The 25,904-nt window shown below is 39.5% G+C and overlaps 2 protein-coding genes across 3 annotated transcripts in view; one reads left to right on the top strand and one right to left on the bottom strand.

The window, feature by feature from the left end:
- Positions 1-1,478: 1,478 nt before the first annotated feature.
- ANKMY2 (ankyrin repeat and MYND domain containing 2) lies at positions 1,479-24,644 on the bottom strand. Its single transcript, XM_040545864.1, has 10 exons — positions 24,489-24,644; positions 22,202-22,266; positions 14,510-14,648; positions 12,238-12,336; positions 9,973-10,133; positions 8,905-9,119; positions 8,264-8,399; positions 5,232-5,360; positions 4,655-4,796; positions 1,479-3,050 (listed from the first exon to the last, which is right to left on the bottom strand). The coding sequence occupies exons 1-10, from the start codon at positions 24,553-24,555 to the stop codon at positions 2,827-2,829; spliced, it is 1,377 nt and encodes a 458-aa protein (XP_040401798.1). The 5' UTR covers positions 24,556-24,644; the 3' UTR covers positions 1,479-2,826.
- BZW2 (basic leucine zipper and W2 domains 2) overlaps positions 24,359-25,904 on the top strand; it is a 57,827-nt gene continuing 56,281 nt past the window's right edge. The window contains exons 1-2 of one of the 2 annotated variants that reach the window (XM_040545868.1): positions 24,916-24,996; positions 25,029-25,090. The gene's annotated coding sequence lies outside the window, so the exon portion shown is untranslated. Of the gene's footprint in view, positions 24,378-24,915; positions 24,997-25,028; positions 25,091-25,904 lie in introns of those variants that run through there. The other variant, XM_040545865.1, reaches the window with a different exon arrangement.

A 25,904-nucleotide genomic window follows, 5' to 3' on the forward strand; every position in this document is an offset into this window, starting at 1 on the left:
CAAACAAAATTCAACAGCGTGTTGTGGCATCCAGAAGCCCTTCATTGTAGTATCTGCTGCCTGTTCACATTTGTAGTTTGTAAGTGTTGGATGCTGTCAAACAAACCACAAGTCAGTAGAATCACCGACTATCAAATCCACCTTACTCACTAGGCAGTGCTTTCCATTATACTCCTCCATTGAGCTTTATCGAAAGGTCTGTGTTTTACAGCCATTAGGGAAAAGGCACATTCGCTACTTACGTACGAAGTACTCAAATTAAAAAGGTAATTTCAAATTTTGCTGAAAATTTCCCTTCGTTAGATGAAGAAAATCCTTGAATATCTAACTGCATCAGTAATCTAAAGTGATTGGAACGTGCAATTTTAGTTCACTGGAAGATATACTTAGTTTTAGAAGCTTGTTTTAATGTTCCTAATTCAATCAGATTTCCCAGAAGGCAATAACAAGAGTAAATATTAAAAAAAAAATAGCCTTGAAGTGAATTAGGAAGCAAGTACTGTGGTTCAGCAGGCTGTAGACATGCACAGCTGCTATGTCCTTATATCTAGCACACAGCTGGAAAAGCAGAAGGGAGGACATTATGTTTCCTAGAAAGCGAAGTCAGTGGAGGGGAAAAAAAGCCTTGTGACTCATATACCCCTGAAGATGCAAGAGCTATCTGTTGGCTTTGCACTCCACAGCTGTCTTGTCACTTAAAACCTTGCTTAATGAATCAGTAAATTGTATGTGAATTTTCATTCTACATTAAGCTCTGTATCAGTAACGTCACGCGAGATGTTTCCTCCAATTCATGATTGTACCAGGGCTTCTCATTATCCCAAGTGTATGCAGAACTTATCATCATTTCCCAACAGAAAAGCTGTCACCAGCTCAAGCTGAGAAAGGCTGAAGTGGCTCTCTTCTGAGGACACCAGGGCCTTAATTTGTATTGCATTTGTTCTGAGATTCACTGCAAAGAGAAGGAAGCGTGGCATCCTCTGCTCATAACAATTCTGAAGCCTTCTGAAGTTAGAATGAGAAAAAACAATCTACATAATCTCCGCCAGCTAGCCTGTACTTTACATTTATTTCCAATTTCCAGACTTTCTCTGTTGCTCGGACTTTTCTTTATCAAGAAAGGCGTTGGCTGGCGGAACAAAAGCAGGATTTGTGCTGTGGATTTTATGACACTTCTAAGATCCTGAATCATTTGCTCTGAACGAATGGCATTACAAGTGTTAAAGAGAAATATATCCCCGTGAGCCCCAACAGCTGAGCATAGAATTGGGAATGAGGAGCACTTCTGCATGTGGTGACAGTTATTGTGACTCCCTATCTAAGTTTCAGACTCTTGGCCCCAGCTGTCCTAAAATTAAACTTGCACACCTGAGCTACAGGAAGCCCACACATCTCCAATGAGAACATCACAGTACGTCACAGTATGCCCCGGCAGCCCTCACAGATGCAGAAGACAGAATTGCCACTCGGCTCCCAGCTTTTGAAAACCTTCCCTTTATTCTTCACATTTTATTCATTTAATCAGTGAAATTAAAACACTCTTGGATCATACAAAAGATACATTCCCTGCATTTATGTATCCTCACTCTTACAAGTTGAAGAATAATAAACAAAAACTTTCAATATATTAAATAGTAAAAAATTAATAGCATTTTTCCTCTGTACGGAGGGTGGTCCTTATTCTTCTACGTTGAAGGATATTGCCATGTTCAAAACATCAGTTATTCATCCAACAATTGTAGGATATCAAACTCTACCATCCTTCTTATGCAGCAAGTAGTGTTTTAGGTTGTGGCATTCCCTTTAATTTCATAGGAAACAGCAGCTAATCTGAGTGAAAACAGCAAAGTTAAGGGATGCGATTTTCAAGATATGCCATTTAGTTGAAAGCCTAAGTGAAATCACAATTGTATCAATGAATACATGAACTTTCCCATTTAATTCATTCTGACCAGGTTTAGCATGTGCAATATTAAACATCTTTTATGTTTATAAAATAATTCATGAACATCCCGGTGTGCTCTAAGGCATCTTCACCTGAAAGCTAGGATTTAGAAACTATTATTTGTGAGAGTCAAAATATTTAAAATCCTTCTGGTCTTCCCTTCATTAGGCTTTGATAAACTTGGACTATATTTGAGCAAATAAATAATGAAGTCAATTCTCTTGAAACACACATTTCACAGTAAGTTTGAGATATCTGAAACAGCAGTTATCATTTAATAAAGTTGCCACAAAATAGACACTATTGTTGTGCACTCACTAGCCAAAAATATTTACAATAATGTCATGAAAAGTTGAGAATTCAGATGAGTATCTTTAGAAACTTAACTGATACTGAATTCTTTCAAATAAAGCTTCCTGAAGCGGTGTAAAAAAGCAATTTAAAGTTGGCTTCCCAATGTTTTAACTGCAGTTCTGTGTTCTTGCAGAAAAAAAATATTTGAATTACAAATAAAGTAGATTTCATGTTCTGAAAACAAGAATAATCCAAAACACGTTTTTTTATTTAAACTAAGTGGCTGATTGACCACAGATACTCATAGATTTTACTATGGTTACTGTTGGTACACATACAGATGGATCTATGCCACTAGTTTTTAATTGTAATTTTTTGTTATTATTATTTTCATTCTACAACAGATCCTAAAGACAAACTAGCCAGTATTCCATCTCAGCGTGAACAGAGATATGCGTTCATGGGGAGTCTTGCATAGGCCATGCTGTAAGAACTCAGACATGGTCAGCAAAAAAAAAAATCTGACCCTTGGGGTACAGGGACTTCGCCAGAATGCTTAGTCCCTTCCTTCCCTTCCTACTGTCCTCTTATTCCTCAGAATCTTGCATTTTTTGAACATCAACAACAGCTAAGCTAGTCTCACTTTCCAGCGGACTGTCAGGATTCAGGGCTAGTGCCTCGGACTCTTTGGCAAGTTCGGCTTCTTCTGTTTGGTCAGTAGCATGATTTGGATCCACTTCTTTGGTAGCATCTGGACCAGGAGCTGACTGTTCTTCATCTGTGGTACTAGACTCTCCTAGTTGCACTTCATCTAGACAAAAGAGAAAAGCCATCATCAGTAGACACAGAACTCATCTGCTAGCAAACCATTTTTATTCCAGAAGAATAAATGCTAGGAACCTTTGCATTAAAGAAGTGATTAATTTAACCAAGATTCATCAAAAAAGATGTAAGACATGAGAGTTCTGCCTAAGTCACTATAAGATTATTCTGAAACTAACTCTACACAAAGCTCTCATTAATTTCTCTACATTAATCTACAATTGCCCCAGTTCCTTTTCATACATAGAGGAGCAGAAGAAGACTGGTGTTATTTTTAACTTTTAATTTAAACATGCTTTACTGACGCTACAGTTTGCTTTTCAAAGAATGGCTGCAGGATGATTAAACATAGAATACAGGTGTTCTGTAAAAAAAAAAAAAAAAGGTATTTATGTGATTGTGTAGGAAGCTTTTTTTGCACGTAACAGACTGAAGAAATTCCTGCTAATGAACAGTTGACCACAACGAACTCCAGTTGAAATGAATCATCCCAAATTTTATAACTTGACTGCATGGAAAGGAGTCAGCTAGTAAAACTTTAATTTTTAAGCATTTTTTTCAGAGAAAAAACACTTAAATAACTTGATGCCCTGATTCTGCTAAGTGGGGGATCACATGCTAACAATTATGAAAAGAAAGAGGGTAAAGCCTAGTTGGGGGCCCTTCAGAAGGCATCTTCAGAAGTAATTTCCCTTGGTTTCTTATTCTGTTGACTGATAGCCAGTTGAAAACACTGTCCTCACAAGCCACAACACTGCCAAAACATACCATGGTCCCATTGGGCTATGGAGCTAACAACTTCCTTAGTCTATGCTTCAGCCTGTGCTTTCTTAACGCTCACCCTTGTGCAGTAGGCACTACTAAACTCTTGTATTTACTTGTAGTTACAGCTGTGGATTTTTTTCTTTTTATCTTTTTTGCTGTTATATAGGATTTGTAAGGAGTTTTGTAAGGGGTATTAGTAGCTTTCTGAACTGAAACTACTGTTGATATGAAGACATTTGATACACCACCATCACAAGGGGACTTGAAGCTAGGATGAGTTCACTGTCTTGTGAAAAACAGATAATCTGGTAAGGTCTGTAGTGTGTTAACCATGTGTCTAAAAATTAGTTTAAATTAGATAAAATTAATTAATTAGTTTAAAATTAGTTAAAATTAAAATGTAGGTACTGCAGTATTAACGTTATAAAAAAAAGTTAGCCTCCCCTTTTGGAACGGGAAGGAGAGGAGCCATCTACCAAGATCCTGTCTCTGAGGAGCTTGTCCTAATACCTCCAACGAAAAGCAGAGTGTCATGAAACTTCTTCATTATTTTAAAATTTGGATTTTGAAATAGTGGAGTGTAATTCAGAATGCCTCAGTTGTAGAAACCTGTGTAACTCTAGCACCAAAACCCAGGTATTAGAAAGTACACAGCATTTGTAAACTGAAGGACTTGAATTCCAACAAATGCATGTTTATGTTGTTACATTACAACAAAGACATTTCTTTTAACTTCAGCTGTTACAGATTTTTAAGACCTGTTACTGTTGTTCCTTATGGTACAGTTCATGTTGCATTAGTTTCAGCAAGCAAACCATAGATCCTAACCTTTCTTTTGCTTTTTTTCTTGTTTCCTTTTTTCTTTGGCAGCTTCTAGTTCTTGTTTCTCGTGAATTTCCTTCAGGGTCTTGCAGACTTTTCTGTGGGTAAACCAGTGTATTTTCTGGCAGTTCTGGTCACAGTACAGCACCTGAAAGTTATCAGATCTATCAATTCATCTTCCTGTATTATAAAAATACACAAAAACCTTACATTTTTTAGTGCCTCAAGTAAAATCTTTCTATGTATAGTACTTAAAGGTATATTTTTAAGCAATTTGTAAGGTCATAAAGCAATTCTAACCTATATAAAACTCTAGAAGAGTAGTTTGTATTGCTTAACTCTGAACATACAGAAATTTTATTCTTTCTTAATCCTTAAACATATACACTTGGAAATCCAAGAACTCCTACTTGGAATTGCAGCCATCTCTCCTAAAAGTAGATGACTTGTACATTTGCAGTGCAGGCGTACATGTGATTGATTCCTCATAAGCTTACGTGGTAAATAGTCAAACATTCAAAATCCTCATCACCTCAACGGCACTAACTTGTGTGATACCTTATAACTACTTATGGATTCTTACCATTTTACATACTGAACATCTTTTGTCTGCTCCCTTTTCCCCACAAGTTGTACAGAATTCAGCATCCACAAAACCCACTTGGCCAGTAATAGCTTGTGTAAGTACAGAAAATGCTGTAGGATCAGAACCCTGAAAGTCAAGAAGGGGTAATGAGAACAAAACAAATTGTAAAACACAGGAAATACCGCAGTTATCCTGTAGGTTTCAGTTTAAGAAAAAAAAAAAAAAGGAACCACCAACATGAAGAGGGGCAACAGAAGAGAAAAACAAAACAAAGTAATTCAAGTTTCCAAGTGGCCAGCTTAGTCTCACAGAAGTTGCTGTAGCAGCAAGAATACAAAACAAAATCATAAAACTTCAAGTAACATGAACAGTTTAGCATGTATACAGCTACATCCATTTTTGTATGTCAAGTTAACTTAGACCTTAGCTTCTGTGGAAGGGAAGACAAAAATTACCATTTCTTTTATTCTGCAAAAAGGAGCCAGATTTGAAGGTAACTAGCTCTCAGCTTTTTAGCACATGCTTACATTTTGAAGAATCGATGGCTGCACAGAATGCTCCCTTATCCTGTGCCCTTGTTTTGAATCAATACCCGAAGCATGGTGCAATGAAACTAAAATTTGAAGGCAAAGATAACAGGACTTTTTAATAACTGCATATTGTGGGACTATTCAAGAAGCTCATTATAAAGAACGAGATTTACCCCCCTTCCTTAACTGATGAATACTGATAATTATAAAAGCTATTTTGGAGGGAAGTGTTATTAATGCAGGGCAAATATTTGGATAATGTAGAAGGCACTACCTAACACATAAGCAGTCATTAAGTATGTGAGTAGTCCTAAATAACACTGTTAGTTTCACGTAGAACAGACAAATTTAAATGTAACAAATATATAGAATACAAAGCACCTGTGTTAGCCTGTATATTCAAACAACTGCTATTTTTCTGTGCAGACAAGGTAGATAATTTGAAGTGTAAATATTCCCCACTAATGCTGCTGCATTTGGAAAATAGATTCCTTTCTCTTCAGAGAAGAGAGTAAGCTTTACTTTTAATGCTCTGTATCATCCTTGAAGATTCATTAATTGCATAAGGTTCCTAAATTAGAAGGCTAGACCTCCAAATGAAGCACTCAGTCACATTAAAACATGGAGACAAAGTTCAGGAGCTTTAAAATACGATTTTTGTACCCGTTGAGGTTCACAAATATATTACTACTAACGGACAGCTTTGCTTTCTTCATTTCCACCTGAAATAACTCCTGAAACGTGCTCCATGTACATCTATTCCTGTACTACTTCAACTATTTTACTTTTGTGCCATCTGTTCTTTGTGCCATTCTTCTATGGGAATATCCCATAGCTTTTGTTGTTGTATCATGGATGCCCCTGTAACGTATCTGTTGGATGAATTAATGAACTGTTATTAACTATAATTAACAAATATTACTATATTTATTCTTAATACTATTAAAGAACTCAGTGGTCTTTTCACAGGCACCCACTTGTAGATCCCATGCAGCAGGTTTTTGCAAATTAGTCTCTGTGCTGGCACGCAGGCATTTTTTGTAAAAATGTGTTTTATTTGGCACTGATGTACTGTTGTGCTCAGTGTACTCAGACTACAGACTGAACGGTCAGAACTTGGAATTTTCAAAACAATTATTTGCTTATTATTATTTATATATTATTTATTATTATTTGGAGTATCTTTCCCATGCAATACAAGCAGCAAGATTGAGTATATTTTACTGGTAACCATAAACTAAGTTATTTTGGGCAATGATGTAAACAGAGGAAAAAAACATCAAGTTGCTCCAGCTCTGTGTAAATCCTTAAATAGTTGGACCATCATGGAATATGCAGGGCCCTAACTACTAGACCAGCCCAAATCCAAGTAATTGCCAAAGGTCGAGGGCTTCCAGGAAATTAAAAATTTATAGCATCTTCTCCTTTCCAGTTCTGTAAAATGGACAAAAATACAGTGTAACAAAGCAGATGTCTTTAAAGGGAGAAGGCAGTAAAGACTGCAAGCTCTTCTAAGAAAAGAGACAGGAAGGAATACGTTTACTCTAAGGCAGCTCTTAATGCATCATGAAGGCTTACGTTTTCATACTGTGTTTATTTTTCTGGCTTAGGCAAACAGTAGGGATCGCATTAAACCTCAGGACACTTTCATTCACTGGAGCCACTTAGGATAGAGGCTATTTTTAATTCACTCGGCATAATCCAAGTATGTCACAAAACTGTGCCATTTCCCCAGTGTTAGTGTTTGTAACATCCAGCTCGCAGACACCAGAGAGAACATAGGTTTTTAAAAAAGAATAACAACTTTTGTGTAAGATTTATTATGAACTAACGAGAAGTACTATAATGAAGTGTGTTAGCAAAGACGTATGAGGAAAGCTGAAGTTAGATATTTTACTTGTAATTATGACTTCCTAATTCAGATACACATTGTACTGTGCATATGGCATCATCTTGTCTCTCCCTGTGATACAGGGAGCTTCACAGAATGATTTTCCCTTTTCTGCCATCACATATTATCAAATTCTCACATTCACTGGAAATAATGAATGTATTAAGCATAGGAAATGATTCAATCTGGAAGTCCATTTAGACCCTGGGAAGAAGAAAAAAGTTTCATCTCTATCTGAATCTACAATTTGTAAAACCACATTGGAAAAGAAAAACTGGATGGACATCCCAGAGTAGGAAAAGAAAGCTCTGCCACAGAAGCAAACTGTTTCAATTTCCTTTAAAAGCTGAGGCATTTAAGCATTCAGTATTGGCACAGGGAAGAAAACAAAACAAAACAAACAAAAAAACTACTAGGTTGAAATATTTTACAGTACTCTCTTGCAATATGTAAAATGAATTTCCAGTTTACCAGAGAACTCAGGGACATCCAAAAACTTTGCTTAGCATAAAACACTGAAGAAGGTAAGAAAAAGAAAGATGGCTTAGTTTAAACTGAATTTACTATTGAAGTTATTAGAAGATATTTTCTTGATAGAAAAAACTTACTAGTTCGACAGGAGCAATACTTCTCACAAGCTGCTGGAGCAATGTAGCTTCACAGTAAGGAAACTTCCGGATACTTTCTCGAATTAGCTTCTCTTGATATACAGGGAAACCATCTTTATCTCTCCCCTTCAAGAGACTAAATTTTTTAAAACCAAAGTCAAATAAGAAATTATACAGTTCAAGAACAAACACAGTATCCGGTACTCTGTCTTCATTCCATCCTATTCCATATCTCAATTAATAGAGAAGAATTATAATTCAAAATAATTCTGAAACTGAACTCTGAAGTGTTTACAATGCAAATGAAATTACTTGTATTCTAATGCATGAGTGTTATGAAATACAAAACTCAGTGTATGCTCTAAAACCAGTAATTAATAATTCAGCCACCCAGTGAAAAATAATCAGCTACAGACGGACTAGTATCTACGTGAGAGTGAAGTAGTAGCAAAATGCTTTGTTGGGGTTAAAACAAACAGTGAAGAATGCACTGGGATTTCAAAATTGATTTGTCAGAGGCTTTACCTAAACTAACCCAACTATTATTACTAACCCAACCCTATTATTACAGTTGTCTTTTTCTGATATCTGTAACCCTAGCTCATATGCATACCTTCAGACCTTTGTGTAGAAACACTTACCTTTTGATGAATCCATCTAGTTTATCGTCTCGCTCTTTTAGGAACGTAACACATTTCTGGAAGATGCAACTGATGTAGTGCATTTTCATAGCAAGTACTTCATTCATATCTTTCTGCTTCATACATTTCTCACAAATTAGATCCAGAACCCTGTAACATTTCTGCAGTGCTTCTACTTCAGCCAACAGAGGGTTCTCTTTTACTAGCAACACAATCTATGAGAAAGATTGAAGATGATGTAATCCAGTTCGGAGATAGTATTTCTATAAACTTATTCATTAGCATTAAAGGTTAGATAGGGAGTTTCTAATATTCCTGTACTTCCATCTTATGCTCTCTTCCCCTTCTTCTGTCAGTGTCATTATTTACTATTATTTAGTATACTGTAATACACGGTTCCCATACAAGAAACTTTCAAAATTAATACTGGTATTAAAAAAAAAGTAAGAAACAGAGCTACTTGAAGAATTACAGCTATTTTAAAAGAAGCACTTACAGAAACTACTACACAATGTCCTAAAATGTATTTCCTTTTGAACACCTAAAATAAACTGGACCTGTACAATTTAAGTGGTTTCATGGAACACATAAACCTCACATAAACTTTATTTTCAGCAAATATACTGGCAAGTAAAAATAAATATCTCTTGCATATACGTTCAGAAACAGCAGCAAATGTTACTATGGTTAACCAATGATTAAGGTAGGAAGATACATGTTGAGACAAGCACTGACAGAATAATGAGAATTGTTTTATGTTTTCACTTTGAGTAAGGCTAGGAAAAAATAAATCCAGAAAAGAAATAATTTTTTGTTTTGTTAAAAATATGAATCTCTCCACTTAAAGGTATTAGTTCAAGGTTCTAACTTATCTGAACACTCAAATAGCTTCAGTTTTTGAGTCATGTCTAGACATTAGGCCTGATTCTTTCTCATTTTCAGAAGCATCTGAGTTAGTAGATAATGCTTTTGATCTCAACTGGATTCATGGAAGAGCTGAATGCTTTTTGACATAAAAAAAAACAGTTCCCATGCCAACGAACACATACAATCCACATGTTACTTCACCTTAACAGGATGCATGTTAGTAGTAGTAATAATTTTATGGAGAGGCCCAGCCAACTTTACTGGCAGTTTTGGTTCTTTATCTAAGCCTTGTGGTTTAGTATAGTAGTCCAGCCTTTCACGTGGAAAAAAGTTGTTGATGATGGTCACACAATCATGCTGACCTAAAAGCACACAAGAAAAAAAATCACCAACAAAATGTAATCATAACTAAAAAACACCAAAACACCCTGAAACCTAATACGAGCAACACAGATGAGGATTATCCACAAAAGAGCTAAGCTTGATATGCTTTACACTGGTAACAGGCAGGTCTTGTTTTTCCTCTTTAGAGCATGATTTACTGACTTCAAGAAGAAAATGACTTCATGAAATTTCATTTCAAGAACTCCATCCCCTTCATGCATCCTTGCTCCCTGTTAGGCCAAAACTGAAAGAATAGGTATTTCTCCCCAGTTATTTATTATGTTCAGAATCAAGCCATAAAGACGGTATTTTGACTCTGATGTGCAACTATACTAGTAGCGTCATATCAGTGTTAAAATTTCTTAAGAGAAGTTCTCTCCATGTTGCATTTTCAAAAATTAATGACATTTGCATTTAAACTTCTTACAAGTTCTCAGATCCCAAACACACAGTGGTGTATTAATCTAAATAACAGAACATGCTTAGTATTTACCAAAAAAAAAAGGGGGGGGACTGTGATGAAAGGAAGAGCATGAGAGAAGTTGCGCCCCCTCCTTGTTTTCTCCATCTGACAAAATGATGGATTACTGGGCTGAAGCGAAAGTAACGTTTAGCTTCTCTAGTTCAGGGTCACATTCTTTAAATTGACTGATTTATCTTGGCATTAACCCAATTTATCATCAGCGGAAGACACGGCCAATCAAATTCCAGCATTTAAAACCCTCCGCTGTTTTTGAAGAGACTATTCAAAGCTAATAGAGCAAAGGGTAAGACAATGACAGGAGAAGAAGCATCCTCACTTCCCACACAAAGACAGATTAATCGATTGGACAGAGAATAAAAAAGAAGTGATTCCACTGTTCAGACTTGTGCAGCGTAGCATATCTCAGTACATTTGAAAATATTTACTCTGGTGATATGATGATTTTAAACAAGAATTCTCCAAAATTATGTTGAAGATGCCATTAATCATTCACTAATAGCACAATTCAACATCCCATTCCAAAACACTCTCCAAATCCTAAGTGTAATTAATAGGAGTGGACTTCTTCAGCATGTTATGTGGATAGTTAAGGATTTGCTACTTGAAACTCAAGTGAGTAATATCAATCTTTTCCTCTTTAAAAGAAGAGGAAATATGATTGAAATTGAAACTGCACTAACTCACTATTAAAGGAAGTAAATCTAAATGGCAAGGTAGGATTTTGAATCCAGAACAACTGATGGACTTGCAGGAAAGTTCTCAGACATTTAAAGAAGATGAAAAGGCTGCATTAAAATGAAAATAGACCCCCATTTTTGGTTGCTGGGGGTGGGGCCATCTGGACAGCAATAGCAAATTCATGAAAAATACACTTTTTTTCCGGTATTTTATCACAAATCTTTGCTGGAAATAAAGAAAAAGAGTGCTATATTTGGGTTGTATTTGGGAATGTTAATCCAGGAATCTTCTGATCACTGCTGAGGTGGGTAAAGAAGCAAAAAGGGTTTAGAAAAAAGAAAAAGGTTGCACGTTTTGCCCAGGATTACCTAGCACTCTAATGACAAATCTTTTCTTATTCTAGTCAAGTTTAGGTCAGTAAGTACTGACCTATCTCAGAACAGGTCCTGAGAGTTCCCCCTCTCACACGTGCAGAGGGAGAAGGGCAGGAGATGACTACCCACTGCAGTACAGCATGCTGTTGCCAAAGCTCAGATGAGAGCTCCTGGTTTGTAGTGCTGTGTTTTTCCTTCCTACAGAGGAAGCTCCAGTTACACACTTCATACTGCAAGAGCACATACGTGCACTTCAGAGACCTCCAATATTAGAGGCTTCCTCTTACTATCTGTAAAATAACGACATTGCATAAATTTGCACACTTGGAGAACAGCAACATCTATTCTTACAGATATCATCACTTGTGCATTTAAGAAACGAACATGGAAATAAAACACAAATGGACTCTGTTACAGGATGAAATGTGAAGAAAAAGAACTGTCATTTCAGAACAGGTTATTAAACAATGTTTCACCAATAAAAAGCATCAAAACCTAACGTTTTACTTTAGGGATTTAGGAAATGATATTACACCTTAACCTTACCCACAAAAGCAGCCATCTGAGCTGCTGTCCTTCCCACAGAGTTGACAACATCAGTCTCTGCTCCAGCCTCTAACATCATCCAGGTGATTTCTTTGTTTCCTGAATTTCGGAGAAGATATGGGGAATTAGAGAGAATAAACCAGAACTTGTAATTCTTCATATTATAGAAGAACAAGGAGCGAACTTCTTATTAAAACCTAATATGATTAACAGTGAGGAAAAATAATAATATTAAGAACATTACTTTAAGAGTGAGCTAAGAGAAACACGGGGCTGCCTCCTTATTTATGGTCCCAAAGCGTTAAATCAAAGAGAAAACTAAATTCATGCAGGCTAAAATCCCGCCCTTCGTAATGTACATTAAGTTTCCCGGGGAGCTGATGGGAGTCATATGCCTCTAACTATCCTAGCGCTTGGTCCCCCTGGATAGCAGTACAGAAGCAAATTCTACTAATCCGGTTTGGCAGTTCAACTACAACGCTTGCTATTCTAAGAATAAAAAACAAACTCAGTACTGTTATGTAGCAGGAGCATTGAGAAGAGAACAGATTGTTCCTTTCTCCACAGTGGGAACTGGGTGTTCAGACTGGGCTAAATACCAAATAAACTGAAGCTAAAATTTGATGGGAAGATTATATGACTTAATTGGTGCCCTTCAGAGGCTTCTAAGGGCACTCGTCACTACTTGTGCCGGTTCCGTTTTCAAAGGTACTCTTTATTGGTTTTTGTGTGCATGCTGATTGGAAAAAAATATATTAAAAAAGAAGGGGGTGGTAGGTAGAATTTAAGGTTTCTAATTTAAAAACAAAGGCAATGCATCAGTAGTACTCGTGTACCTTTTGCACTCACAAATAACAGACCTTAAAGTCAACACTCAGAAGCATTCAAACCCAGATGGCAGGTTAAAATCACAGCTGGGAGAAAATGGTAAAAATACAGCAATTTCCATAAAGATGCAGGCATTTTAAAAGCCTCTGACAGTTTGTTCTTATCTATTTGCTGCAGCTCAGGTATTGCTCAGTGCCATAAAATGCTGAAATTTCCCAAATCTTTTTATGAAAGCCTTAGCAGAAAAGCAGTCTGATAAGCCAGTTAAGAGTTCATGTACACACATGCCTTTTTAAAAAAATATATAAAGAAAGAAAGCAGAATTTAAACTACCTGATACGAAATCTTACATCTTCCCAAAACAGAAAGTTATAGGGAAGTAAGTGTCCTAATAAAATAACTTAGCATTCCCAAATCTAATCCTTTCCCTAGGAGGAACAATGTCTTTATGCGATGCCTTTTCCTCACTCAAGAATATAATTGTTCCTTTCATCAGGGAAAAAGAAGAGCAAGAGGAAAGCTGCAAAGCACCACACACATACACGCACATATATACAAAAGAGGAGAACAAAAATAATGTAAGGAGAAACATTTTTAAAACTTACTAAATAAATTTGTAAAAGCCCACAACACAGTTGCAAAAATAATGTAGCAGAGGCAAAATTTGAAAAATATTGGATTGATGCGACAAGCTTCAAATATTACTACAAGCTAGTGATATGAAGTCCTAAAAAAGTATGGTGCAGCATCATTTTCAGCGTAACAGTATGATTAAATAGAACGAATCCCACTGCAAAAGAAAACTGTCACTTGAGAAAACTCCCCCTCTACTCAGCCGTGGTGAGGCCACATAGCGAGTACTATGTCCAGTTCTGGGCTCCCCTGTACAACAAAGACATGAAGCTCCTGGAGAGAGTCCAGGGAAAGGCTACTAAAATATTAAGAGACTGGAGCATTTCTCATAGGAAAAAAGGCTGTGGGAGCTGGACCTGTTCAGCCTGGAGCAGAGAAGGCTCAGGGGTAATCTGATCAATGTGTGAGAGTTTCTGATGCGAAGGTGTCAAGAGGATCAAGCCAGACTCTTTTCAGTGACAAGAGGCAATGGGCACAAAGTGAAATGTGGGAATTCCAGCTGAACATAAGGAAAAACTGCTTTACTGCGAGGGCGCCAGAGCACTGGCACAGGTCACCCAGAGAAGCTGTGAAGTCTCCTTCCTTAGAGATACTCAAAAGCTACCTGGATGCGATCCTGTACAATGTGCTCTAGAGAACCCTGCCTGGGTGTGTGGGGGGGTTGGACTAGATGATCTCCAGAGGTCCCTTCCACTTGCAACCATTCCGTGCTAGAAAGGTGTCAACACTTTCCTTTAGATTATTAATTTATGGCAAACTGTACATGTCAATGCCATAAAAAATCAGTGAGATAAATTTAGTCAGAAGTTACCTGAAAGCCCAGCGAACATCAAGGCAGTGTACCCATGCTCGTGCTCATTGCAGTTAACATCAGCTCCGTGGCGCAAGAGCAGCCTGCACATGTCCACTTTCCCTTTGTAGGCTGCATGCATTAGAGGGGTCATGCCATGCTGAAAAGAGGAAGAAGCATACGAGAATTAGTTGCATCTCTGTCTTCATGCCACAGACAATTTTCACTTGTTCACACATGTTCAGTGTACCTGCCAAAGCCTCGTGTAGTATTTAAGCTAGGAAGAACAAAAAAGCTCACAAAATCTTGATGAAAAAACGTGGTTACTAACATGCAGTATATTTTCTATTTTCCATGGTGTCAGTGTTTTCTGCTGTGCTATATATCTGAAAACAGACCAGTCTTGAAAAAAAGAAAAACATTTTCCACAAATGAGTCATTAACACTAATGTCTTATACAGAAGACCAAAGACAACTAATGCTCATCATAGCAGGAAAAGCTTGTTTTTAGAAAATTTGTCAGGTTCCTCAAGTTGTTATTTCTCCCTTGCATTATATGCTAAGTAACAAGAAAATTAGAAATAGGCTCTTACTGCAAAAAAAATTTGCAGTTTCTGAAACTCATCTTGTTTAGTCACACTTACTGATAATTTTACTGTCCTCCTCTCTCCCATTTATCCATCCTTTTGGTATTGTGTTTGTGATCGCACTCCAGACAGAGCTCTAAATGCCCCTGTAAAGCTATCCAGCTCTAACCAGATGGTAACAACCATACATTCTCAAACCTTGCCTTTTGATAAACTGCACCAGTGCGAAAAAGGCTTACCTTCAGCAAGGGAGGCTCTCAGAGACGCACTGCTGTAATTACAAACGCAAACCTGGGCAAGCCCTAGGGGCAATTTTCAGAACCGTGGTGAACTGTTAATACACGCTTTCTCCCTCTCAGAGGGTGGGGAGAAGCACAGTTATTTCTGAGCAAATTGCATGACATTCAGTTCTGAGATTTTGATACATTTTTTCCAATATACTGTTCATTTTCACTTAACATTGTCAGGATTCGAGTTATCAGCCAAGACACAGTAATTGCCTGAAAACATTCTCCAGCACTGAGTACATGGCAATGTGATTTAGTCTGTCCCAAGTAGAAATTCAAATAGCATTTTCTTCCCTTTTTTGCAGGTTAGGGATACGTGCATGAATACACTCATGTAGAACATCACTGCAGCTCTATAAATACAGGGTAATGTGATCTTCTGAAATAATCTACTTGTCAGTTTGAGCCTTAATATATTTTTTGCTTCCATTTATAATACAAAACCTAAAGTTACATTTATCGGTATCATTTAAAAATATAATCCTAAAGGTGAAAGAAATTGGGCAAGTTAAAATTATAACATTTTTCAAGTATAATTTCATTACTCTCTATCCTAACTGAAAACATTGAAAAATAATTTCTTGATGCACTATACTTTAGCAACCTGATATACTTTTACACATTGCAATATAACCTGCTATTAAAGAAACAGAAGATCTGAAGAGAAGTTCATGAAATGAGTTTGTGACTGTTTTTGCTAGGTTTCATTTGTGGTCCTGTAAAAGAAAGGCATTCCTTTCTACTATACATAACACATTACATAGACAGTAATTTTTAGAGGCCAGTCCCAGTTTGAAGTCATATTGTAGAAACTCCTCCTTTAGTAGCACAGGAAAGTATCTCTGTAACGTGATGCAACTTCAGGAAGGTTTTTGATTGGAGAAAGAACTTTAAGAAAACAACTACCTTAATTTTGGTTATATATAGAATGAGGCGTTTCAATTTAAAAATCTGTCTGAAGATCGTAGGACAAAGGAAAGGTATTTTCTTTTGTACTCCCCTCCTTCCGGGAAACTTTCAGGAAAGCCTTTGATTAAATTTTGAAAGCATCAAGCTGTGGTGTGGATCAGAAAACATACCAAGAAAAAACATGTGGAGAGATGTTATAAAACTGGATTTAAAGTCACACTAACATCAGCCTTTTACATTCACAGCAAACTAAAAAGGGACAGGATAAACACAAGCTCATCTGGAAAAGCTTGGTATCTTCTATTACGCTCCTATGCAGAAGCTGAAGTGGCTGCAAATATGATTCACAGGTTGAATATCTAAGATTGGTCCAGAAACAGTCTGTTTTCTGACATGACATTTGGTTTGTCAATGCACCATACTTAAAAGACTAAGCTGGCAGACAGTTTATTAAGCATAGAGATGAAAGGAATTACTTTATTCTTCCATAATGGAATACAGGACGAAGCAGCAGTTTTCTAGCAGCTACTATGAAACCTTCTGTCCAAAAATCCATTCTTCTAAACTCATTCCCTTGGGGAAAAAAAGTGAATCTTCCCCAGTTTTGTTTGCTTTGTAGGGATGCCACACGGATTCTAAAGAGGAAAATTATCATCTGTCTTCTGCAGGGCTGTAGGCATTCCCTGTATGCCTGACTCTACCATGAGGATCGAGTTTGCAGAGCCTCTAGAAATTGCTTGGCATCTCCCTGACCCAGTTCTTCAGCTAATCCACCACCAAGGACTCCCAGACAAACAGGGGCTGTGCCTTATGCCACACCAGCCCAGCTCTGTTGCACACTGCCACACCCAGTTCCCAATGCTGAAAACATAGCAGAAGTAGATGAGGAACAAGATGAGATTTCAAGAGCTATTGCTGCCATGTTGGCAGAAATGAAGAAAAAAATACACACCATGTGTTCAGGAGGCTGAATCGCCTCAGAAGGGAAGAAAAGGACATAGTGGGAGGCAGGAGGGGCAGGTGAGCAGCAGAACCAGGGAAGGCTTGGACTCCACTGCTAGAAGTCAAGGCAGAAGAAAGCAGATCAGTATTTCTCTTCTGCACCTGGGAGCTTCTACATCAAGGTGTGCTTCCACAGGATGAACAAAGCCAAGTTTATAAAGATCATAAACTGTAAAAACAACCTTCTGTCTTCGAGGAACTGTAGAGTAAGTTTTCAACAATGCTCTTTCTCAACCTTCATTAACCGGAGGAACTGGGGGAAAAGAGGAAATGCCAGGGAGCAGGAAGTGGGATAAACCAAAAGAAAAAAAGAATACACATATACCAGTGACCTGTATTTGGCAGAAAAGCTGACAAGCTTATGTGGCCAAACACTCCTGCTGAGTATGTAAGAACACAACACAGGCATACTTAAGTCATTGTTTTGTGGGTAACACTAATGATTTACTATCACAAACTGAAGCAGCCACATGACCTGTGTATTTCAAGAGGAAAAAGGAATCAAAGTAGTACTAACACTCCCAGTGTTTTACACCTCTCACGCTCATTTCATTTGTCTTACACCACAGCCATAAAAACTTGGCCACAACGTGGCACACGTGGGCTGGATCACACCAGAACAGTTCCCTCCGCAGGTTCTCAGGCAAACCACAGCAATGCACATGGGAAAACTAGCCACCTAGCTAGAGTTCAAGTCAAAGGTGATTTACACTAAAAAAAAAAAAAAAAAAAAAAAAAGGAAAAAGCTTGGCCAAAAATTTGCTGTACACACCTATATGCTTCATTTTGCATTGAGGAAGCCACCCCTACATTACCATGGACAAAGTGTGTTATTTTATTCTTTAGATTCAGACAACCCAGTTCATTCAGGAAATCACAATTTAAACGCACTGGCTGAAGGTTTGGCTTTTATTTGAGACAATATTTGGGAAGTTACTAGAAAGGAGACGAATGACACAGGAAGAACAGGTGCCACAAGGAACACATAGATATACTACTGAGGAATGTCTTCAAAATCAACTCCTTAAAATAAAAAAAAGAAAAGCATTATTAAAGTTAGAACAACTTACTAGGACTAGTTCAGCCAAATATTTGGATCTGAATTGTAAAAATGCATCTAACTTAAAAGAAATGGTACTGAATGCTGCTAGTCTAGTGTCCTGTTTTTGGCAGGTAGGTAGGTACATGACTGGAATCTTCACTGGACGAAAGCATTCAGAAACTCCAGCCTTAAAGCTTTTGAGTAAGATTGCCCTTACCTACTTAAAGTTGCTGCAAGAAAGTAATTAATATATATATTAATAAAAAAGTTGTCTAGAGTTAAGTAGGGACTAATTCTAATATGAAACACTCTTCAGCGAGTACAGATCTCGTCACACTCCTCCTCCTATTTATAGTCAGTCATCCTGCTGAGCTGTTGTCTTCATGTAGGTAATACATTAAATTTGACTGATGATTTTTTAACTGTAGTGATGAAAAATTACATTCTACATCAATGTCCTGAACTGAAGTCAGGGAATTCTTAAAAATGTTGAATTTTCTTTGGTTTGTGGATTTTGAAGTACTACGCAGAAATATCAAAAGACACACATGCACTAATAGGCAGGCGGCTGCTGCTGTAATTTCAAAAACTTTTAAATTCTGTAATTAGCAAATAGATGGGGACTGTTTCTAAAAGACATATTTTATATTATAGAATGAACAGCTGAATTACCAAACCAGAAAAAAAAAATAATGCTACCAATGCCAAGTGAAAGTTCTATATGTGATAAGATTATGAACCTGGAAATTATTTTAAATAGGGAAAAATTGTGAAGTCTTTTAAGGTTAAACCTTTCTGCTTAATCTGCATAAATCAATTATCAGGAAAATATGGTATTGTAGTATTACAGTGCTCCTTCATAACCTTAACTACCAACATGACTGGAGGTAACTTCCATATCTAGAAGCCCAATCTGCTTCTTCTGGATTGTATTTCTGTAGTTATCTTAGTCCCACTCGGCAAATCAATGGAGTTAAAGTCAGCAAATTGCCAACATGAAATCAGCAATGTTTACAAGCTCTGTACTTCTAGGGGAAAGAAGACTCCTGAACATTTTCTTCCACACTGCGTTTCTAAATTAGCAACCTCTCCACCTAAAAATAGGATAAGAATGAATAAGCAGTGTGTATTTAAGTTAAGTATAATTGTGGGTGGGTTTTATTGTTGTTTTGTGGGTTGTTGGTTGTTTTTTTTTTTGCACCTGTTTCCATTGCCCTTTTGTTTATTATCTGAGTATAAATGCCTCTTAGATTTAAGCTGACAGAATCAAACAGCTAAAAACTTAAAAACTTAAACTTATGGATGAAGAGCTATGTATGTCTTTGTTTTCATAGGGAAAATATTTAGGCTTATTTAATGTCCTTTCCTGCAACTACCTAAATCCACAAAAAAAAAAAGTAATAAAACAACAACAAAAGTGATTTGGTGAGAAAGAACACTGGGGAAAAAAACAGGGCTGTATCTGCTGGATACCTGCACCAATCTGGAAGACTGGCACCTGCAAAGCTAATCTGAATAAAGGGGTCCTGTGCTACTTCTAAGTGACCTACTGCTTCCAGTGCAGTACTGCAGATAGGAGGAGGTAAAGGATGAGCAAGTCTTGGACACATGAGCAGTAGAAGCAGATAGTTTTAAAAAACTAGACTCTAAGCCTATCTAATTTTTAAATATCTGTAACAACCACAGAAGCAATGCTGCAATACTGTATCCAGCTTATGCCTACACTCTTGAAGGAAGAAGCTGAAACAACTGGAAAGGATTTGGAAGAGAGCCATGAGTATAGCTCAATTACTAGAAAAAAATAACTTTAGGTATAATAGTTAAAAGTCGATGTACTTGCAAGGTACTACAAAGCAACTTCATCCTGTCTAAAGATACATAGAGAAAAGATTGCTGATTGTCATTAGATTTTAACCTAGAGGAAAGTGGACCTAAGCAGTTAGAACGTAAGGCTAGAAACATTCAAAACAGAAATTAATGGGACATTGTCTTATGTATTGATATTTTAAGTCAGGAAGAGCAATATGTAACAGCCTTCTACTAGATGTGGATTCTCCAGCACACAAAATTATTCAACTGTGATTGTATATTTGCTGTACCACAAATAGAATAGAGAATTGCATTAAAACCATGCTCATTCCGTTGACTCTCTCGTGTTAAAAAAAACAAACAACTTTAAGAAAAGGAAATTGATTCTTAGTTCCCTCCCCTTTCAGTCTCTAAGCCTTTGATTTTGTTAGCATTCTGTTTTCTCATTTCTTAAATTAACAGAATTTAATAAAATAAGTAACAGTAGTAATAAAAGTGAATTTCAAAATAAACAGCTAAGGTAGTTGAGGAAAAAAAAAGAGACCTGATGCATTCAAAGCAGTCTCCAGTTCTGGCAGCCTTGGATAACACACAAAGGTAATGTTTAATTGTTGTTTCATACACTATTTATGTACAAATATTAGAATAACACATTAGAATTTTTCTATTATGAAATATTTTGCCTCTCAAAGTTGACATGAGATGACCGCTGGATTAAAAATTTTAAATCTGAACCCTTTTCGGTTCAACATGCATCACTACGTACCACTCTTCGGAGAGGGGAGGATGCCAGAAGTCTATCACATGAACTATTTAAATATACCCAAAGCACATATGGCTCAGTCAGATGTGAACACTAGACAAGTATTGTTAACAGTGTTTCTTCTCTAACAATAGCTTAAGGCATAACTCACCTATGCTGTCTATTAATAAACCATATCCTCTCAGCAGTAATGTTGCACTAATACTGCATCACGGGTACAGTCATTTCAGGTCCCCCAGTATAACAAAGACATGGACAAACTGCAGCAAGTTAAGCAGGGTAAGACTGAGACATGGTGGGAGCTCTCAGCTTGGGGGCTGGAGCATTTGTGCAGTGAAGAGAGGCTGAGGGAACTGCGTTTCATCAGCCAGAGGATAGATGGCTTTGTGGGGACCCAGAAGCAGCCTGCGGGTGCCTACAGGGAAGTTCCTGAGAAGACAGAGCCCGACTCTGCGGTTACGGTGGTGGGAGGGCAAGAGACAACAAGCTTAAGTTCTGAGGTCCTTTCTAGCCTGAACTTCCTAGTGATCCTATGACCTGATGAAACTGGGAAAAACACAAATTGATACAAAGTACCTAATCAAGAACATATACAAGCCACTGGCTATTTAAATTAATAAATTACACATTGATCTAACATGCATACTGGGCAATTACAGTTTTGCTTCCATGTTACACTTTAACATTGTATGCTTTTGTAAAGAGAAACATTGTAAAGAGAAAACGAAGAGGAAATAAACATGAACCTCATACAAGAGTCTTTTCTCCAACAACTTCCTCCATCTTCATGTAACACAAAGAACTGCATCTTCTACATGGCTATCACATCTGTCTCCGCAAAAGACAGCATTTTCCACTTTTGACCTAGCTGCTCACTCTCTCTCTCTGTTTATGGTTCTGCAAAAGGTGATGTGGTACAGGCCTGAGGGGTGAAAAATGGGGACAGGTATTCTTTGTTCACGCTGCCTGCTGCTAGATAAACAGATGGACTGCAGTTTGGTGGAGGTGACAAGAAGCCAGGAAGCATCCCCACATATCCTGCTGCAGTGTTCAACTTACCTTGCAGACACCAAAGTTCGTTCAGGAATATGAGAGGAAATACAAACCGTGTACTACCTTATATAACATTAAACTTCCTTAAAGAAACTAAGAGCTCTTCAAAGGTTCCTTATTCAGCTGCAGGCTGGACACTTCTTCAAAAGAATTCTGATTTCCAAGAGTCTGTACAGCAATGTTATTTAACACCAAGCAGGCCTTTGGACCTAGTATTTTCATTGCTTAACCCAGTATAATGCTTGTACAGTCGTGTCGTACCTCATCCAAGCAATTGACACGGACATTCTTGCTGCCCAGTAGCCTTCCAGCCTCTTCGGTGTTTCCTTTAATTAAAAAAGAGACACAGAGAGAAAAGGGGATGAGAAAAAGGAATGAAGAATTAAGGGGAAAAAGAGCACAACTGATTAGAATAAAAATCTTTGCAGATTAACTATCAATAAGTCAACCATACCTAGCAAAGAAGCACAGGAACGAACTGCCTTCTGCTCTAGAAGCTAAAAGCCAAGAAGTCACAACATCAAAGAGCAGACTGAGAGCATGCAGCATAAGTAAGCATTTTTTCTGAAGTATCTGATCTACACACACACACAAGCATGACACTAATGTCTCTTCATAAACTGCATCAGAACAACTCTGAATGAGTAAAATTATATCGAGTATTTTAACACATTCTGTACTTCTAGAGCACCATATGTGTATAAGAGCTACCTAGATTCTCACAGAAGGAAGTTTGCTACAGGAATCTCCTCAGTTAGGCCACAGATGTAAGAATCTCATTTAAAGCCCACTGACATAACTGAAGGGACCTTTGATGCAACTTCATTCAAAGAAATCGAAACAAAAGAACATCGACTCTCAATTCATAGAATTTAATTTATTGCCAATTAACAGAAAGTTCTGATCACCAATTCAATCACAAGCAAAGCTCTTTTAACAGCGGCCTGCTTAAATAACGATAAACATTATAATCCCTCATTTAACGAGGGGCTTCACATTTTTCTTCATGTATCACAAAGAGGTACTCTTTCAGCAATTTTCCAGCAAAACAGCTTTTGCAATTTCAGTTTGGGCTCATGTTGTTGCCCCCCAAAAGATTACAAACACCAGAAATGATTTTCTTTCATGAAGTTTTAGTACGGTATGTATACGGGAAACATACACTTTCCTTGTATCTGGAAATTAATTGTGTCAGGGAAAAGGGCCAATAACCTGGGTCATCTCACACAGCTGATAATAACGCTGTAAATACAATGACCAATGGTCAGGGCACCGTCAACTAGCCTGCTCACCCAAATAATTTTTTTCTAAACGCACAAGAAGCTTCTTAGGACCTGGTGCAGTTTTCAGAACGTCTCAGCAAAATAACAAAGTGTTAGAAACAGCAAATCCTCAAGGCATGACTGTCAAAGTAAACTTTAATGCAAGAAAAGCAAAGAAAAATTGCATTTACAAGTTCAGAGTTCTGTATGACAAATCACCGAAGGATTTCCAAACAAGGCACTAAACTTTGGCAGAAGTCAAACTTTCAGAGTTGGCTAGCTCTCAGAAGTTGGAGCCAAGCTGCTCATAACGCTGTGTGATAGGAGGACAAGAGGCAACAGGCAGAATTTGAAGGAAAGAGAGGATCATACCAGATGTAACAAAACCCAACATTTTCACTATGGGCCCAGTAAGGCACCTGAAGAGGTTGCCCAGAGAGGCTTTGCAGTCTCCATCCTTGGAGGTTTTCAAGGCCTGATCAGACAAAGCCCTGAGCAATCTCGTTAGGCCTCACAGCTGACCTGTTTTGAGCAGGAGGCTGGACTAGAGACCTCCTGAGGGCCCTTCCAACCAGAATTACCCTGTAATTCTAATTATAAGCATAAGGTAAATTAGAGGCATTTCCAAGAGTAAGGTCTGAAACTGCTTAAAGCGAGCCAGACCGACTCAGGCACAGCAAGTTCATCACTGACTGTCCCATGTTTATGTCTGACACAGAAACGGGTGAATATAATTGAGAGTGAAACCCCAAAACTATAAATAACATTTCCTATTGGTTAAAACTCACTCAAAACCACATACAGAAGTGCATGGAGCACATCAGGTGGATTTTGTTCACCTCCAACTAACAAACACCACTCACAGCTTTCAACATGCAGGTCAGAAAGTATTTAGGCAGGGCTGCGAGGATCACTATGCAGCACCATAAAATCCAGCAAGAAGCACAGAAATCCCCCAACCCCTAACACACACGTAACGCGACGCGGGGTAGTTGACCTCCTACACAAAACACAAGGTAACAACACGTCAGGAATGCCAGGCGCTGGGGGAAGCCCGAGCCCTGTTAGTTGAGGAACGCCGTGCCTGCAAGGACACCCTGCTGCGGCGGCGGCACACGGGGAGCGACGTGACAGGCTCGGGGCCCGGATTATCCCCAGCAAAACCTCCCTGTCAGGTAAATGGCAGCGCAAATCCCCTCAGCAGCGCTGGGCCTCCGGCCGGGAAGGGAAGGGAAGGAGGGATGCAGGCAGCCCCTTCCCCATGGGAGGGAGCTACCGCGGCCCACCTGTGGCGATGACCCGCAGCAGTTCCTTCTCCTCGGGGCTCAGCTCGCCCCGCCGGGGGGGCGCCATGGCGGCCGCTCGCCTCCCTCAGGGCAGCGCCGCGCTCGGGGCCCAGCCCGGCCCCCCCGCCCCGCTCGTAATGGCGGCTCCACCCCGCTGGCGGCCGGGCGGGACGCAACACTGCTCTCGCCGTCTGGGGGGGGGGGGGGGGGGGACCGGCAGCGGCTTTCACCCGCCCTGCCCTCATCCCGGTTAGGCCGGAGCGAGGAGCCCGTTCCTCTTTTATCACACCCTAACAAGCGTATCGGCGCAGTTTTCTCTGTATTTCAGCCTTTTTTCCCCTCCTTCCCTCGCATCTCTCTGCCCGCTCCCCCGCTCGCCGCAGTGGCGCGGCCGGGCGGAGGGGCGGTGCCGAGCCGCCCGTGTGTCAATGTGCCCGGCCTGCGCGCCTCCATTGTCTGCCGCCGCCGACAGCACCGCCAGCGCTGCTGTCACTGCTGCCACTGCTACCGCTACTGCCGCTGCTACCGCCGCTACCGCCGCGCCGGCCGCCCGCCCTGCCCTGCCCTGCCCTGCCCTGCCGCAGCGCGCAACCACCCGACAGGTGCGGAGCGGGGAGGCGCGGGGCAGCGGGCGGCGGCCATGGCTGGGCAGCGGGCCTTTCCCCGGCCTCCGCCGGTGCCTCGGGGGGGTTTGGGGTTTATTTATTTTATATTCTTTTGCAGCCGGGTGAAGAGCCGGTGGGGCACGGCACCGCATGCCGGAGGGCGGTAGCGGGCTTCGGGGCGTGGGGAAGCCCGGCCCCGCGCCCGCTGCTGGCACCTTTCTAAAATTAAACCCGCGGCGCAGAGAGAGCCGTGGGGCACGTCCAACTTTCCGATCCCCGGCCGGGCCGAGGGGCACGGCACGGGTTTGTCCTCCGGGACCTGTGGCGGTGTGTGCCAGGGCGGGGAGCAGAGCCCCAAAACCCGGTGCTGAGCGAGGGGTCACCCCGCAGCTGCCCCGTCCTGCTCCCCGGGTGCGTCCCCTGGCTGTTAGGGCACCTCGTGTGCCTATAACCGATGGCTGAAGGCACAGTCTCACCAGGCGACTGCCAGCACTTGTAGGTCGCCCCACGGCTGCTGCTGGCTGGGGTCTCTCAACCACGGCTCCCCGTCGGTGTTCCCCATGTGCCTGAGCCCCTGGAAGGCATGGGGGTACCCAGCGGGGCGCTGCCTGGCCGCAGGCGAACGCGCTTTGTGAACCTGAGCCTGGCTTTACAACTAGCTGGGTACACAGCCAAAGCGTAATACAATTTTATTTGAACAGAATGGTTGAGTTCTGTATGTTTTCCTGCTTTTAAAAACCATGGGACTATCATCCAATTTTATTTCAATCAACAAGTTCAAGTAAGTGAGACTGCTGCATCCTTACGTTGG

Source organism: Cygnus olor, chromosome 2, assembly GCF_009769625.2.
Source record: "Cygnus olor isolate bCygOlo1 chromosome 2, bCygOlo1.pri.v2, whole genome shotgun sequence".
NCBI lineage: Eukaryota > Metazoa > Chordata > Aves > Anseriformes > Anatidae > Cygnus > Cygnus olor.